Raw genomic sequence first — 16180 nt, forward strand, 5'->3', positions numbered from 1 at the left:
TGCAAGTAAACAGTCCTAAGGGTGAGAGTAATAGTTCTAAAGGTGCGAGTAATAGTCCTAAGGGTGAGAGTAATAGTTCTAAAGGTGCGAGTAATAGTCCTAAGGGTGAGAGTAATACATGCAAATATCCCCGACAGTGGCTCCCTCTATTGTCTTATTTTTCCCCAATTGTGAATCATCTTGAAAATTTGTTTTTAATTTTTTAATTGTTAACACGACCAGCCAATGCAGAAGTAACCATGTTCAGCAGCGGACCAAACTACAACAAACTGAAGACCAATCTTCGGCTGGCCTTAAACCGGCTGAAATTGCTGGAGAAGAAGAAGTCGGAACTAACGCAAAAGTCACGAAAGGAAATCGCAGACTACCTGGCTACAGGAAAAACGGAACGGGCTCGCATACGTGTTGAGCATATTATTAGGTATGAGACAGATCACCCAGTTATATATGCATGTATATACTAGATCACACCCACTTCTAATATATATTTTGATTAAAAATCTAGAGAGGATTACCTGGTGGAGGCAATGGAAATAGTGGAAATGTACTGCGACCTGTTGCTGGCCCGTTTTGGACTTATTACCCAAATGAAGGAACTAGATGCGGGCATAGCCGAACCAGTCTCTAGCTTGGTATGGGTGTGTCCCCGTCTCCAGAGCGACATAGCCGAATTGAAAGTCATCTCGGACATTTTCATCCATAAATATGGACCGCAATTTGCGGAACATTCACGGACAGCCACTGGAGAGCATTTCGTATCGGAGAAGCTGATGCATAAGCTGACATTGCAAGCTCCACCCAAATTGCTGGTGGAGAAGTATTTGATAGCCATTGCCAAGAACTACAATATTGAATACGAACCAGATCCGCAAGTGATGCAGGAGGAACAGAAACCGGATCAACAGCCGCAGGCACATTTAATTGATCTATCAGATAGAAATAATCTCAGTGGAGGAAGTGGTGGAGCACCTCCACCACAGATGGGTTTCATTGGTTATCCGGCAGTTCCGCCATTGCCCTCCATGCCAGAGCCCCCGACCAGCAAACCATTCAACTATCCACCCTTTGGTGGAGGTGGAGGAGGTGGGGCAGCCGCCATGAATCCCATGCAGCCGCCACCGCCGTTTGCCTACAATATACCGCCCAATCAGCCGCCGGCTCCTGCCGTGTTGCCCAGCAAGTGTTCAGGAAATGTTCCGGAGGAAAAGGATTTAAATACGAATTTCATAAATGTAAATATACCCATATAGGATCTAGTTCTTAAGATAGTTTTTGGCATGATTGGTATTTTTTGCATGTTTTTGGCTTCTGTAGCAGGAAACTAAAGAGGCTGAAGCAAGTGGTAGCGGAGGCTCTTGTAGTCCCGATGAAAATATTTTGGTAGGTGTTTTCTTTAAATCCCACAACTAGACTAACTCACAAATGAGCTATACTAACTTGCTATTCATTTTCGTTCTCTCCCTCTCTCTCTCTCTCTCTCTCTCTCTGTCTCGCTCGCTCGTTCGTTTGCTTTCGTTTTGTCTTTGTCTGTGTGGCGCATTCTTGGTCAACGTGTAAGTTTAGTCATCCCCATAGACCGCTCTAACCAACATTCCTCCCTCGCCCGCCCACACACACACACACACACTCGCCTGCTTATCCTCTCACTATGAGTCATACGATCCCGCTTTTCTTTTAACATTTTATTGATAATTGAATGTTTGTATGGGTTTCCGATTTGTTATTATTTTTATTTTGTATACTTTTCATTTTGTTTTGTTTTTTGATTTGCTTCTGACAGCGCCCCAAGCCTGATTATGATCCACCGCCCCGATATACTTCCATTAATCCCGTTAATCTGCAGGTCAGACATTTAAGAAATGGAATGATATTTCATTAATACACTAAACATTCCGATACATCATCAAAATCATAATATTCATACATAAATGCCCGAACCCTGTAAATTCTGATAGATGATTTTTTTTTCACTTTTTTAGAATGCCAACAAACCCAAACCACAACCACGTTCAAAGCTGCCACCTGGCGGACCGGCTCAACCCAGTGCTCCTCCAGACATAGACTTGCCATCGCTGCCAAATGTTCCACTGGATTTGCCCGATGTGCCCTCCCCGTCGTCAGGCGGTGGGAAAAAGGATGATGACGATGAAATTGATTTCGATGACCTTTCACGACGGTTTGAGAATTTAAAAAAACGGAAATAAGCAAGCATCCAGCATTATTATTATTCTTATTGTTCCCCTACTTATACCCACATACCATTATATATATATACCTATGTATGTTATCTGCTCTAAAATAAAATCAACGAACAACAATGAAGGAGAGCCTTAGAACTTGATTTAATCATTGCATTTTAAAACTCTAAAAGATTTCCTCATTTTCAACAACTTCCTTGAGTTCGAGCAGTTCGAGAAGTCCTTTACCCTTTGTTTCATTCCTCACCAATTCGTCAATGACACGATATTGTCCCGGATCGATGAGTAGAGTCAAATGCAAGGTGGATTCCTCCCACTCTTCGTGCTCCACTGAGTTTGCCAACTTGACAACCGATTCTTTTAGTTTCCCGCCGCCCTCTTTGCCGGCAAAACTGACGCGCAACTTCATGCGTGATCTTTCAATAGGTAACTGGTGTTCTTTCAATAATTTAATGGCCTCCAGGGTATTCTGTTTAATATTCTTGTTCATCTTCACCGAAAAATGGGCATCCTTTAGCGATTTCTCTATAATGGTGGCGGAATAGGGGCGACGGGTCTCAGGATTAACGCACAAGGCGGCCACACTGTTTATTATGCCATTGATTTGCGTGTCCAGCACACTCTGGCGCTCCTTCTCGGAGACCTGTAGTTCCCCTTTGCTGAGGATTTCCTTGCAAATTTCTGTTTCATCTGATTTTCCAAATGCCTTTTGAAGCTCATCCTTCTTGGCTGCTTGTCCCTTGGAAACATTTGTAAACACTGTGTGTGTTTGCAAAACCTCGTCGATATCCTTTTCGCTGTCAACAGATAAAGAGATTAGTTATAGTCATGGGCAGACATTTAGAACATGGCCAGAGATTTCCACCTGTTGTTGCGCCAGGATAACACCTTATTCTTATAGCAGGCAATTTCAAAACGTTTGCCAGCCTTCTTAAGTCTCACAATGGCCACATTTGTGAGACGAATTTGATTTGTGGGCGTGAATATTTTCGACATTAGTATTTCTGTTTTTGATGAAATAAAAATAAAAACAAATGTGCACAATTCGAGTCGAGTCAGTGTGGCCAGAGTTTCAAAATAAGCTTAAATTAGCACAATAGTGGGAACCTGGAAAATAGTGGGAACCTGGAAAATAGTGGGAGTTGAATTAATGATCAAATAGAGGGTAGTTGAATAGGGGGAATTTGAGATCACCCATTTTGTTAACTAACTTTTGAATTTACTTTGAGCCTTCTCATTAGACAGATAAAATATGTACTTCAACCTTTAAAATCATACTTTGGAGTAGAACTTTCATAGGCTACGTTAATTTAAATACATTTCTTTGTTTACCAAACTAAGTTAGAAGTTGGTAATATTGACACTTGTAAGTCAGTTAAAATCTTTAGAGCTGTTTGAATCCACGACTGGAGACTCGTCTGGTAGAAAGTCGTCTTCAGGCTCTTCTGTTGGCAGGGGATGGTCGACTCGCTCGGTTACTTGAAGGAATATGGAGGCACGGCTAGTGACTCTTTAGTGAGATTAGGCTTCTTGGAGTCAGAAACAGCTCTAATCTCATGCCTGCTCAGGTTGGATGTTTTTCTAGAGGTATAGTCGCAAAATTTGCACTTTCTTGTTTTCGCGCTCTTTTGTTATATCGCTTATCTATTTAATTTATACACTTCTCGTTGGTCCGATAAAAATCAATTATTTATCGATAACAAGGTAAAAGTTGAACTATGTGCGCGGGAAACAAAAGACCCGTTATAAAAAGCAACAGATTGTCATTCAATAATTAGTTGGCACTCACAATAGATAAGTACTGTGTTTTACGTGGACTTACAAACTAACTTGGACATCTTTCCAGCTCTCAAAAATCGGTCTCTGACGACGAGACTGAAGTTCATTATTAAACTATACATACATAAGTTAGTAAGCTAAATATAGGTATACTTTTATTTTTAGCTCGCCTCGTATTTGCCCAAAAATTGGATCTTTCGCTTCGCAATTTTTTAAATTATTTTTTGGGAAAAAATTAAATTTCTTGGCTTAACTAAAGTTGAAACACATTGATAAAAATGTTTTTTTTTTCCTTTTGGAATACAAAGCATCCACCCAATTGATCGAAAACCTAATATTAAATGTTATTTATTATTGGATTCTTAAAAAACATAACACACATATTATGCAAAACAATTTATTGAAGATTTCCGAGAAATCTTAATATTTGAAATAAAAAACACTAAATAAACTTTTAGAATATTGCTAAATAAAAATAATAAGGTTTTTGAATAATTTCTTTAATATTTTATATTTTAGAGTAAGTTTATTGAAGAATATTAAGGAGAAGCAGTAATTTAAAGCGTCGAAATGTAGTAAAATATAATTTCAATGAGTTCACTTTCAAAGCGGCCGGAAAAAATAGGGGCATTCGGATAAAATTAGTGTCATCACTAATTCGATAATGTATCCCTTAATACAGGGTTGTTATCCGCTAATACCGGGGACAATATCCGAGTTTGTTTCTGGTTATTGTTGTTGTTGCTAATTCGCACGAGCGGCGCGCTCCCCCTCTGTAAAACCCGTTAAAAGTCAAATCAAGTAAACGCGTTAAATTACGAAAAATTAAATAAAATCCGAATAATTTACCCCAAAAACATTAATCAAAAATGCGTCGAAATCAATTAAACAGTGTAATTCGAATTGCCAAGAAGCATATTAATCAAACTCCAGTGATTCCCAAATTTAGTGGTCCCACAATATTACGTACTTGTCAAACAGAGGTACCACTAAACATTAGACGAAAATGTTGTAAAACGAGAGAATCGATAAATCAGTATGCAAAAGAGACGAGACAAAAACAGCTGTGACAACGGCCAGCAGCTAACTGGTTGCGAAAACAACCCGTCCAGATGGCGTTGCATCGAGCGCTAACTTCAGGCATTGCCAGCACCACAGAGATATTGTTGTATGGGAACGCCATATTTGATTCTGCTGTCAGCAAAAAGGGGAAAAGCAACGAAAAATTTTTTTTTTAGCAAATTTAGTTAAATACCTGCTTGGATCTAAGCGAAAAGTGTGCAAAGCAAAGGTGAACATGATCGCAAGCAAATCAAATTAAAGGAGTATATATAGTTAGCAGGCCAATTAAGGTGAGAATGAAACGTGTTTTTGTATGCCCTAACACTCTCTCCCTCTCTCTATGTATGTGTGTGTGCGAATATTTATGTGTGCGTGTGTTTGTACATACAACAAAAATGTACATACATATACACACCATTGCCATGCAATGCTAGAAAATTGTATAAGAAATCTAAATTGAGTTTATTTTGTTTTATTTCCGTCGCCCTTTGCCAGATGGAACCATATATATTAAAGGAACCAGTCTATTCGGATTTGCAAGTGGTCCAAGTCCCTCAAGAAAAGGTAAGTTAACAATACAAAACCAAAAAACAAAAAAAAAATTAAAAATGAAAAATGAAGAAAAAAAACAAATTCCAAATAATTTTGCATCATATGATTTTCTCCCTATTAGCTGGTCTTGCAGGATGACGGGGCGCCGCAATTGCTGTTCAATGATCAGCAGCAAGTTGTCTATCAGACAGCGCAATATCAACAAGCACCTCAACAGGCAGCGGCTGCTGCTCCCTCGCATTATATTATTAACTCCAATACAGCAGATGAACTTGTCCAGCAACAACAGCAGCAGCAGCAACAACAACAAGTCATGCATCATTCCCATTACCAACAACAGCAGGAGCATCATCTTGACCAGCAGCCACAATATGTTCAGCAACCAGTTCAGCATGCCCAGCAAATTTATTATACATCAGAGCAGGTCCTCCAGCCGAATACTATTGTACAACATGCCTCCATGCAGCAGTTGCAACAGCAACAACAGCAGCAGCAGCAACAACAGCAAAAGAAGCAGCAACAACAACAAGTACTGCAACAACAGCAATACGCTCCCCATGCCACCTATGTCCAGGCTAGTCCGCAACAGCAACAGCAGCCAACCCAACTACTTCAAACGCCCGGTCAGCAGCAGGCACAGCAGCAGCAACAAACACAAACGCTGCAATTGCAAACTGCTGGCGGGCAGCAGCAACAACAACAGACGCAGCATCATCAAATTGTTTATCGCATGGCAGCTAATCCCCAGCAACAGCAACGTCCGATCAGTGTAAGTGCGCATTATCCCAAGAATATTTCATCTTTAGCTAACTTAACTCTTGACTTATACAAGTTGTCGAAATCGATAATATTTATTCGAATGGCTAATATGTATATTCCTATGGCTCCTATGAACTACATTTAGGGGAATATATGAATCCGATATGTCACGCATGTACAGTTCTCACTCAAATAACGAACTGAGAAGCAGAATCGTTTGAACTAGAAATGTTGATATCGATAATAGTTTAATATACCTTTTATTAAGTCACTTATCGCTTATGTTTTCGTTTTGTTTTGCCCTCTGCAGATGTTGAACAATGCCCATGTCATTGTGCAGCAACCAAGTGGACAATCTGTGCTCATTCAGGCGCCCCAGGGCCACCAGGAACTGATAATGCGCCAGCAGGGAATCAATATTCATGCCTACAACAATCGTGTGGTGTACACGACATCGCCACAACAGCAACAGTTGCAACACCAGCAGCTGCAGCAACAGCAGCAGCAACTACAACTCCAGGCCCAGACGGCGCATCTGGTGCAGACGCGAGTGGTTCCGCAGCAGGCCCCCAACCAGGTGGTTTATCAGCAAGTCCAAATGCAAAAGACACAACCCCCGCAACAGCAGCAGCAAGCACAGCAGCAACCGCAATTGGTGGCCTCTGCGCAGCCACAGGCGGGTGGAGCACCTGGTACCCCACAGTTGGTGAGGACTGGCTTCCGGGGGAAGTCACCAAGAGGAGGAGTTGGAGGAGCTGCGGCAGGAGGCACAATTGTGCGTCATGCGAGCGGAACACTAATTGCAACCCGTCCCACATTAGCACCTACCATAGTGCGGCATGTACGTCCCCGTGGAGGAGGAACGGCTGGTGTAGCTAGTGGATTGGTGCGTAATATGCGACCAGCTGGAATTCGACCCGCAACACGAACCCAACTAGTCGTCCAGACAACCACAACGGGATCCGAAATGCAGTTGGTGGCCCAGAATCAGCCTGCCAAGCAGATTACCATAACCAATCTAGGACAGCAACAGGATCAGACTATGGCCATGCAGCCGCGTCATGTTTATCGCACTCAGATGTTGGCAGAATCCCAGGTGAATCCTCAGCAGCAGCAACAACAACAACAACAACAACATCAGATGCTAATGATGCGGCAAGGACCTATTAGATATCGTGCTCAGGCACCGCCCCCTGTCGCTTCCTCACCAGTGGCAGGTGGAGCAGGACCAACTTCAGTGGTTGGACCACTGCCTCCCATGGCCACTCAAACAAATCCTGGAGGCGGTGTCAATCACAATACCATGGATCTGGAAGAGCGCATTCAGGCGGCTGTATTGCAAAAGAAAGAGCAACAGAAACCTCCTACTCCATCCGGTGTGGCCAATGCGATGCAATTGCAGGGAACGAGTACCACATTAACGACATATTATGCAGGCGGCGGCGTAGCAGGAGGAGGAGGAGCACCAGTGGCGACTAATAACAACAGCGAGGAGGAACAACAGCAGCAGCAGCAGCAGCAGCAACAACAACAACAACAGCAGCATCTACCTCCCCAAGCAGTACGCCCAGTGGGTGGACCCAGTATGAGTTTGGCTGAGTTCAAGAAGCGTCAAACAACACTCACCAATACCGCACCTAATCCCGCCTCTGCCACTGGCGCCACCACCTCACAAATGCCGCCCACAGCCAGGCCACCTTTGGTGCGTCCTAAGACGCACCCCCCTACACCCGGAATACTGCCGGCCGGCATTCGAATTATACATCCTCCAAGGATTCAGCCTACCATTCAACCGGCACCCAATCCAACACCACCTGCCCCTGCCCCTCCCCAACCAATTGTTGCCTCTTCGGTGCAGCAGACCTCGCACAACAACTACGAAATCCACTCCCAGCATGTACTCAATAATCGTGCTGGCCAGGATATCGCCGATCGAGATCGGAATAGTGCCAAAATGTTGGTTATCCTCGCATCCGGCGAGCAACGTTTGATCACCTTCACCCTTCCCAGGGAATCCTGCACTGTGCAAGATCTTCTAGAGCAAGTTGGTGTCCAATTCGACAATACGACAACCATACAATGTGTCGAGCATCGTGGGGCCAATGTCGACTTTGTTGTCACTGTGGGATTCTCTGTGAATGAATCGGCCAGTGAGCTCATATCTCGAGCAGAGGAAAGCCTTCAAATGAATAGACAACAAGAACAACAGCAGCAGCAACAACAACAACAAAGTGCTGGAACCACATCTTCCTCGGCTGGTGTATCTACCTCCACATCCAATGCCAGTACCAGCAACGCTGCTCCATCCTCCAGCACTACGAATTATAATCAAGCGAATGCCGCAGCAGAGCAAGTGAAACGGGATGCAGCAGCCACATCATCACCCGCCTCATCCTCAGCGACGGTGGTCACAACAGCAGAAGGACGCAAACTCATCGATGGCTACTATGCTGTCTGCCAATTGTGCGGTTTCACAGGCATGGATCATGCTAAATGTGAACGCTGTAAGCGTGTCTTTCAGGAGCCACCGAAGCGAAAATCTTACATGACTAAATCGAGTGCCGCCTCACCAGCCTCGGCCAGCTCGTCCAACTCCTCGAACTCGGCTAGTGAGCCTCCGGTTGCGGGCGATAAGAAACGCGAATTGGCCACAACCGCTGGCCAGGTGGCACGTTTTGGCAAGGCTCTCGGTGTAAACTATCCCGGTGGTGCTGCAACTGGAACTGTTGGTGTCAGGGGACGTGGTGGTTTGGCAATGCGTGGCAATCGGACGAGGGGAGGTCGGCGAGTAGCTGCTGTGGCAGAAGTTGATCCTGTCGTTCTCCTAAGCAGCGAAGATGAAGCAGATAACGAGGATACAGGAACTAATGAATCCGAAACGGTAAGTTTATTAGATAAATTCCCAAGGACTGAATGGTAGATTTATAATTATGTATATTTGCATTTCTCTCCATCTCTCTCTTATCCAGCTGAGCGCCAATCAAAGTAAACGCATTTCAAGTGCCAGCGAATGGCCCGCATCCTTTGGCTGTGATTCCATGTTGCCTGAAATTGATGAGGAACCCCTGTATAAAGGTAAGAGTAAGAGTTTTCCTCCCACGACCCGACATCGTTTGGTTATTGTTTTTGTTGTGTTTCTTTGTGTGTGTGTGTGTGTGTTGCAATTTTATGCTGGCAATGCCGCAACGTTTACCACACGCTAAATAGTTCGAAAATATACCATCAGATGGCGCTTTACTGTTCAACACACGCCATATTGAGCGAGAAGAAGAAGAACCAAAGGCATAGGTAGAAAGAGCAGTTCAAAGCAAAGACGTGAAAATATTTTTAGCAAGAGAATTTTTAATATTATTTTTAAATTAGCAAAAAAAAAAAAATATATATACCACGCACGGAAAACAAAAGATCTATATTTTTTTTAAAGATTACATTTTAAAAGCCGCACGACATGATTAATGATGGTAAGAGGAGAGAAAGACGAAGAACAATAAAGTGAGGGCACGCAAACCACATGTGCAAACCAAACGCCGCGGGGGGAGAGGGCGGAAAGGTAACGCAGCAGTATCAGAAAATGAGAGCGGCAGGGAAGAAGAGTGTGATAAAAATATGAAATATTTTTAAAATCAATTCTCTCCCAAGCCTTTAATATTGCCGGCTCCAAGTCTAAAAATATAAACGATCCACTTCTCGAAAACCGTTCTCTGAGAGCCTGCAAATAAAATTATATAAATTAACACACAAACAAACAATAACAATTAGTCATATTTTGAAAATTAAAGTGTGTAAAAAGGTGATTGAAGTTCTCTGTGCGCGTTTCAACATTAAGTTTACTATTCGTTACAGTGTTTTTGTTACATACATATAATTAAACGTTTAATGCCAACAGCATCTCTACACAAGATGCATAGTAATCAATAGTGAGTCGTATTTTTGTGGGTGTATATAATTCCCTTTCGTTTTATAGTGTATGATTTATGTTCTGAGATTTATTTGCTCTTTGTTTGTAGTTTTTTTTTTTTCTTTTGGGTCGACGTGTCCTTTTCGGCTCTTAGCCTCTTAGCATGAGGTAAACATACTCTGTCTCGTGTTTAAGAGATATCTCAACATGATAATGTTGACCATTTTCTTTCGATAATTTCGCCGCAATGTAGATGCGTTTAGTGCAAAAGTAAAGTAAAAGACATGAGACAATCTGGAAACAACCATATTGAAATAGTCAACAAAGAAAACTTCAATCTAAGGACATAAATCAGATATTAAGATACGAAAGGAAATGATATAGACTCACAAAAAAAGAAGGGGGACACAAATTATAGTAATAATTATATATGTATATACGGGGGAGGTGGGGCCTTTGTCGATTCACAAGATTTAATTTCTCCTTTATTTTTGACCCAGATTTTGTTCGTGGTGATGTGACGGATTTGAAGGATATCGATGAACCAGAACAATTTTCCACCTCTTTGACATGCAATTGTGTGCGGTTTATGTCCATGCGATTCGAAGTTATTGAGCCGGTAAGTTACAGTACCAGCAGCCGCAAGAAGATGATGGGAATAGAAGGATAACTTGGTCCATATTGTGTCTCCATAGATCACGTTTACGTCAAAGGGTTTGCATATTGTGGGCATAATATCTGATAAGGATCGTGATCAAAAATTCACATTGAATATTTACAAACACGAGGTGATCAAGGTGATAGCACATCTGTCAAGCAATGAGCAAGCGCAGCCATTGGTCACGCTCTTTTTGCTACGCAATTGTGCGCAGTATGTGAAAACGCAATTGCAAATAACTGACGACCAGCAGCAACAACAACAAAATGAACGTAAGTAACAAAAATATAGAGCCCAGTAGTTGCCCCAAGTTCAATCGATTTTAATGAGAGATTTGTTTTATTTGCCCACAGAGACTGAATTCAAATCGAAAAACTCGGTGCATGCTCGTCGTTTAATTTTACTTTTTGATGGCTCCATCTCAGCAAGTGATAGAGAGATGATTAAATCAATGTTTAACTGTGTGGATGACATCTCATCACTGGATGCTGCACAAATATTCAAGGGCATAGCGGAATCCGATCGCAAGGCAGCCGCCGAGAAGCTAAACAGTCGCCAATTGAGACAAAATGAGCAAATCAATTTGCTCATGTATCCACCCAAGGGAACGGGCAGTCTTTGCATACGCATGGAGGATTACATGTGCCTAACCAAGGAATCCTATTTGAATGATATAATCATTGATTTCTATCTACTGTGGCTGCGGAATACCCAATTTACCGAACAGCAACGCGAAAGGACACACATTTTTAGCACATTCTTTTACAAGCGTCTGACGACACTGACGCGACCCACGGATATGAAACAAACAGCGGCCCAAAAGCGTCATGCCCGTGTTCAGAAGTGGACCAAAGTGGTGGATATATTCGATAAGGATTTCATAATTGTTCCCATCAATGAGCAATCGCATTGGTTTTTGGCTATCATTTGTTTCCCCTGTCTGAAGGGGCCAGTCACCTATGACACCAATCAGCCAGTGGAGCCACAACAATTGAAACGAGGCAATAGAGGGAAAAAGACATTACAAATTGGTAATACCACCATTACCCCTCTATCCAAGCGAGGAGATGCCGGACTTACGGCCACACCGGGCGCGGAGATATGTTGCATTCCCGGCGACGACGAGAGCGAGCGGGATGAGGCTGAAGGCGACGAAAGCGATATGGCCAGCGATGAGAGTGAGAATTCACAACCGGCGAAAGAGATGCCCAATCCTATAGCAGCAACGGCAACACCAACAACACCAACTAGTACAACCAATACTATTACTAGCACGACTTCAACTCCTTGTTCCATGGGACCAGCTCGCAGCAGGGGGAATATGAGTGGCGGCGGGGACGAGATTCCAGCGGTTAAGCAGCCGCTTATTTTAATTTTTGACTCCCTGGCCGGTGCGTCGCGGAGTCGTGTGGTGGCCACCCTGAGGGATTATCTTACCTGCGAGTATCGGGTGAAGAAGCCGGATGCGCAGGCGCATATCTTCAACAAGGATAACATGCCAGGGCATTGTGTCAAGGTGCCGCAGCAGCAGAATTTCACTGATTGCGGATTATATCTGCTGCAGTATGTTGAGCAATTCTTCTCGCAGCCCATTACGGATTATCGTTTGCCAATCAAACAACTGACAAACTGGTTTGATTTCCTCACGGTGACGAAAAAGCGCGAAGACATTGCCCAACTGATTCAGAAATTAATGGACGAAGCCAATAAGCAACAGAAGCAACGCCTTATCTTGCCGCTCATCGAATTTCCCACCCTCAATGGACAACTGGTCGAGTACCCCGATGATACGGAGAGTGCTGAATTTGAAGAGGAGGAGGCATTGGGCGGAATTGGTGAACTAGAGCCAAACGAAGACCCTGGCAGTGAAGTGGTAAGAGAAACGCATAGAGAAGGCCAACCATGTCACAATATATTAAATACACGTCTCTCTTTTTTTTCCCAGCACAATGAGACTAATTCGGAAGCCATGGATGTGGATCCAACACCAGTTCTTGAGGAAGCTGCATTGCCAAAAACAGGGAGCAATTCCTCGATTACTACAACGGCAACGAGGCCAAGGGTGGTATTGAAGCGTCGTCTCCAAAATGGAGCTGCAGCTGCAGCAGCAGCAGTCACACCCCCAACCCCAACCGCGGCAGCAGGAACAGTCGCCATAATAAGCAGTAATGGCAACACATCCGAATCGCAGACATCCCAGCAACCACTGACGACAGCACCATCAGTGACTCCAAATCAATCCCCTCATCAATTAGTCACCCCTGGATTAACATCCTCCGCTGCAGTGGCAACGGCAGCGGCCGTTTCTTCACGGAGTCCTAGCGGCAGTCTTAAAATACGTAAAATTGATCCATAGCTGGACCATCATCAGCCTCAGCGACATCATCTTCATAATCAACATCCCCCCAGCATTCACGCACCACCCCCCCTTCCGTCGCTTTATGGGCTGCATCGATCGCCTCCCCAGCCGCCGCCACCGTTAGAGATGCTGCAGCTCCATGGAACGCAACCTGTTTGTGGTCTAATGCAGATGCATCCAGCTCCTACACCGCCGCCACCTCCACCGTTGCAACTGCTGCAGATGCACCCGGTTCCCCCACCCCCGTTGGAAATGTTGCAGATTCACCCGCCACCTCCCCCAACTCCACGTGCAATGCAGCTACATCAACCTCCTTCCACGCAGCCCCCGCCACCACCGCCGCCGCTGCAACTGCTGCAGCTGCATCATCCAACACATCCTTCGCCTGCATCACTGCAACTGCACTCACATCCACCGGCATCGCCGCCGTTGCAACTCTATCCTCCTCCCTCTCCACCGTTGCAGCTGATGCAGCTGCTTCGCAAATTGTAAATAAATCACACCGTAACGCAAGAAAATTGAAATCTAATTATAATAATAATAAATTCTACATATTTGTGTATAAAATACCGAAAGAAACTATGTAATTTCGAAATTTAAGGGATTCCCATTGATATGTCGATCAATAACCTCAAAGGAAAGCTGATCTTAAAGTAAAATTTATTTGACATATGGGAGTTGCGAAATAACGAGGTCTATATAGAGGGGGGGTGTGTTATATAGATAAGAATCGGATCATAGACTTTTGAATGATTTTCAAATCTTTACTGAGTTTTCGAAAGTCGTCATATTCTGTTCTTAAGTTTTTGGAAGGGCTTTTCTTCACCTCTTCCTTTCGCTTCCCGGCTATTTTCCTTTACCTTCCCTTACCCTTGTCTATCCTTGGCCCAAAACCAGTTTCGACTCTTTACCTCATACGATAATTCGCTGATTTCTACCATGTAGTGTAAGAATTGTGTCATGTATTTCGCTGTTTTTGGCATATACATGGTGAGACTTCTATGGGGTCAAGAAGGAGGACCAACATTGGTTAAGTTTTTTTTTGTGTCCTGAGGTTTGATTTTCTAGTGGATATTTGTTGACTTTCTTTAAAGCATGTAGTTTAAACTTCAAAAACTATTTCGCTTTCTCTTGACAATTTGTGTTCTTTACATATGGTCTTTACCATGTAGTTTTACTATGGAATATACATGGCAACACCAACGGAGCTACATGGCACGATATACACACCTACCCGTGTGGCACAAAAACACATATGCGGCACGCACACATCCACACTTAACCGAAAAGTGTGGTTATGTTAACGCCGGAGCGAGGGTGGTGAGCGGAATGGCAAACGTTACGAAGCAGAGGGTGAAACAGAATTGTGATAGCGGAATAGAAAACCAAAAGAAAATAAATTATCCGAGTTGGCAGCTCTATCTAACGATAATATGCAAAAAAACACACACACACACAATTTGCACGCAGATTTTTCCCGTTTTTTGTTGTAACTATGTAACGATAGAATTTTAAATGCAAATACCGGTTACAAGGATAAAAAGTTTAAAATGAAAGAAACATAATTAATTTAAAGTAGCTTATTAAAAGTCATTCATAAAAATCTTTTGTATAAAAAAAATTAATAAACCAAAAATAATGGTTTTTCATTTTCGCTGAAAATGAAACTCATTTTATTTAACATATTAAAAATATTTTTGGATATCTTTGAAAAGGTATTCAAGACCTATCCCTTTATCAATTTATTTTTTATGTTTGCTTTAACAACAATCATATAATTATTTTTATATGTATTTAATACTGTCTTCTTCTGTATACAATATTTTCAAAATATTTTGGACTACCATTAAGGGACCTCCTATAAAATTTTTGTTTGTTTTTTAATAATTTCCTGAAACATTTTCAGTAACATGTGTATTTAAATTTTAATATAATAATTTTGTTAATTTTTGCAGGATTTGTGGCAGTCAGGCAATATTCTTCTCATTCATTTTATTTCACCCATTCGAAAATGTCTCCTCCGAAACCGCGCTGCTTTTCGGAATACAAAATATTTTTGAAATGGTTTCTTGAAAGTTTTCTAATGCGTTAAAATTTGTTGTGTTTTTGAATTGCCAGTAATTTCTCATTCCAATTGGCTATCATTTCTCTATACATTTCTGATCAAATTATTCGACTCGTCTGCTGATGTTGATTAAGAATAATATACACATGTATACATATGTAGTTTATTAGGTCGGAAACACTTAGTGGTACAACTACATAAACTAGATTTTAAACAAATTGCCTTCTACAGCGCCAAAAAAGTTCAAGGCATAATGGTGCATGTCGTTGATAGCACACCAACTTTGCCCGATAAATTTTGAGACAAATTGCAGAAGCTATTTTATGAACCAAAATCTAAAAAATCCTAAATATACAATAATAGTTAATGTTTATCTTTTTGTTAAACATTATTAATATATCGACGCAATCGATAAGAATCGTAAGCGCAAAAGGATAAGAAATCGATGGTGATGACACATCGATGATTTGTCGAAAATGTAAACCATCGACTTTATCGACTTCTTGCCCAGCTCTAATCGCTGAATTTGTTTCGCTCGGTAAGGCTGGCTCTCTGCTTTCTATTTAATTAAAGAAAAAAATACGTAGAGTATAAAAAACTAAAAAACGTTCAAGAAAATTGCACGGAGCCGCTGATTCGTGTGTGTTTTTGTATGTGTGTGCCCGTGCGATAACGGAATGTTGAATGCCAATGTGCCTGTCCCATGTGTGTGTGTGTGTGTGTTTGTGTTGCGTTGTTGTTGTGAAATAATTAACAATATTTTTAATGCCGCGGCTTGATGAAAACGGGGAAGCAGCAGGCAGGCAGTCAGGCAATGTGACGTCGAATTAAACAACGAAAATTAAATGCA

General features: G+C 42.4%; 3 protein-coding genes across 9 annotated transcripts; 2 read left to right on the top strand and 1 right to left on the bottom strand.

Moving 5' to 3' along the window:
- Positions 1-152: 152 nt before the first annotated feature.
- Positions 153-2341, top strand: LOC6645082 (IST1 homolog). 6 transcript variants are annotated; one of them, XM_002067687.4, is made up of 5 exons: positions 153-421; positions 506-1232; positions 1315-1380; positions 1781-1843; positions 1980-2341. In XM_002067687.4, the coding sequence occupies exons 1-5, from the start codon at positions 240-242 to the stop codon at positions 2202-2204; spliced, it is 1263 nt and encodes a 420-aa protein (XP_002067723.2). In that variant the 5' UTR covers positions 153-239; the 3' UTR covers positions 2205-2341. The 6 variants fall into 6 exon arrangements, with proteins under 6 accessions (XP_002067723.2, XP_023032952.1, XP_015033348.1 ...); XM_023177183.2 differs by having other exon boundaries at positions 157-421; positions 1318-1380; XM_023177184.2 differs by lacking the exons at positions 1781-1843; positions 1980-2341 and adding an exon at positions 1564-1684 and having other exon boundaries at positions 155-421.
- On the bottom strand, positions 2319-3269 carry LOC6645083 (ribosome maturation protein SBDS). Its single transcript, XM_002067688.4, has 2 exons — positions 3064-3269; positions 2319-2995 (listed from the first exon to the last, which is right to left on the bottom strand). Exons 1-2 carry the CDS (start codon positions 3192-3194, stop codon positions 2365-2367), a joined length of 762 nt encoding a protein of 253 aa, XP_002067724.1. The 5' UTR covers positions 3195-3269; the 3' UTR covers positions 2319-2364.
- A 1465-nt stretch (positions 3270-4734) lies between these two features.
- Positions 4735-13844, top strand: LOC6645084 (sentrin-specific protease 6). Of its 2 annotated transcripts, XM_023177215.2 has the most exons (9): positions 4735-5329; positions 5535-5603; positions 5713-6360; positions 6661-9231; positions 9320-9425; positions 10749-10867; positions 10944-11178; positions 11260-12779; positions 12852-13844. In XM_023177215.2, exons 2-9 carry the CDS (start codon positions 5535-5537, stop codon positions 13260-13262), a joined length of 5679 nt encoding a protein of 1892 aa, XP_023032983.1. In that variant the 5' UTR covers positions 4735-5329; the 3' UTR covers positions 13263-13844. The 2 variants fall into 2 exon arrangements, with proteins under 2 accessions (XP_023032983.1, XP_046867677.1); XM_047011721.1 differs by lacking the exons at positions 4735-5329; positions 5535-5603; positions 5713-6360; positions 6661-9231; positions 9320-9425 and adding an exon at positions 9728-9811.
- The last annotated feature ends 2336 nt before the right edge of the window (positions 13845-16180 follow it).

This window comes from Drosophila willistoni (assembly GCF_018902025.1).
Source record: "Drosophila willistoni isolate 14030-0811.24 chromosome XR unlocalized genomic scaffold, UCI_dwil_1.1 Seg105, whole genome shotgun sequence".
Taxonomy (NCBI): Eukaryota; Metazoa; Arthropoda; class Insecta; order Diptera; family Drosophilidae; genus Drosophila; species Drosophila willistoni.

Excerpts from the sequence above, each read along its gene's own strand:
- LOC6645082 (XM_002067687.4), top strand. The coding sequence starts at position 240 with ATGTTCAGCAGCGGACCAAACTACAACAAACTGAAGACCAATCTTCGG. Across the intron at positions 422-505 it reads CGTGTTGAGCATATTATTAG|AGAGGATTACCTGGTGGAGG; the intron begins GTATGAGACAGA and ends TTAAAAATCTAG. Across the intron at positions 1,844-1,979 it reads TTAATCCCGTTAATCTGCAG|AATGCCAACAAACCCAAACC; the intron begins GTCAGACATTTA and ends TCACTTTTTTAG.
- LOC6645083 (XM_002067688.4), bottom strand. The coding sequence starts at position 3,194 with ATGTCGAAAATATTCACGCCCACAAATCAAATTCGTCTCACAAATGTG. Across the intron at positions 2,996-3,063 it reads TTATCCTGGCGCAACAACAG|CGAAAAGGATATCGACGAGG; the intron begins GTGGAAATCTCT and ends ATCTGTTGACAG.
- LOC6645084 (XM_023177215.2), top strand. The coding sequence starts at position 5,535 with ATGGAACCATATATATTAAAGGAACCAGTCTATTCGGATTTGCAAGTG. Across the intron at positions 5,604-5,712 it reads TCCAAGTCCCTCAAGAAAAG|CTGGTCTTGCAGGATGACGG; the intron begins GTAAGTTAACAA and ends TCTCCCTATTAG. Across the intron at positions 10,868-10,943 it reads GATTCGAAGTTATTGAGCCG|ATCACGTTTACGTCAAAGGG; the intron begins GTAAGTTACAGT and ends GTGTCTCCATAG.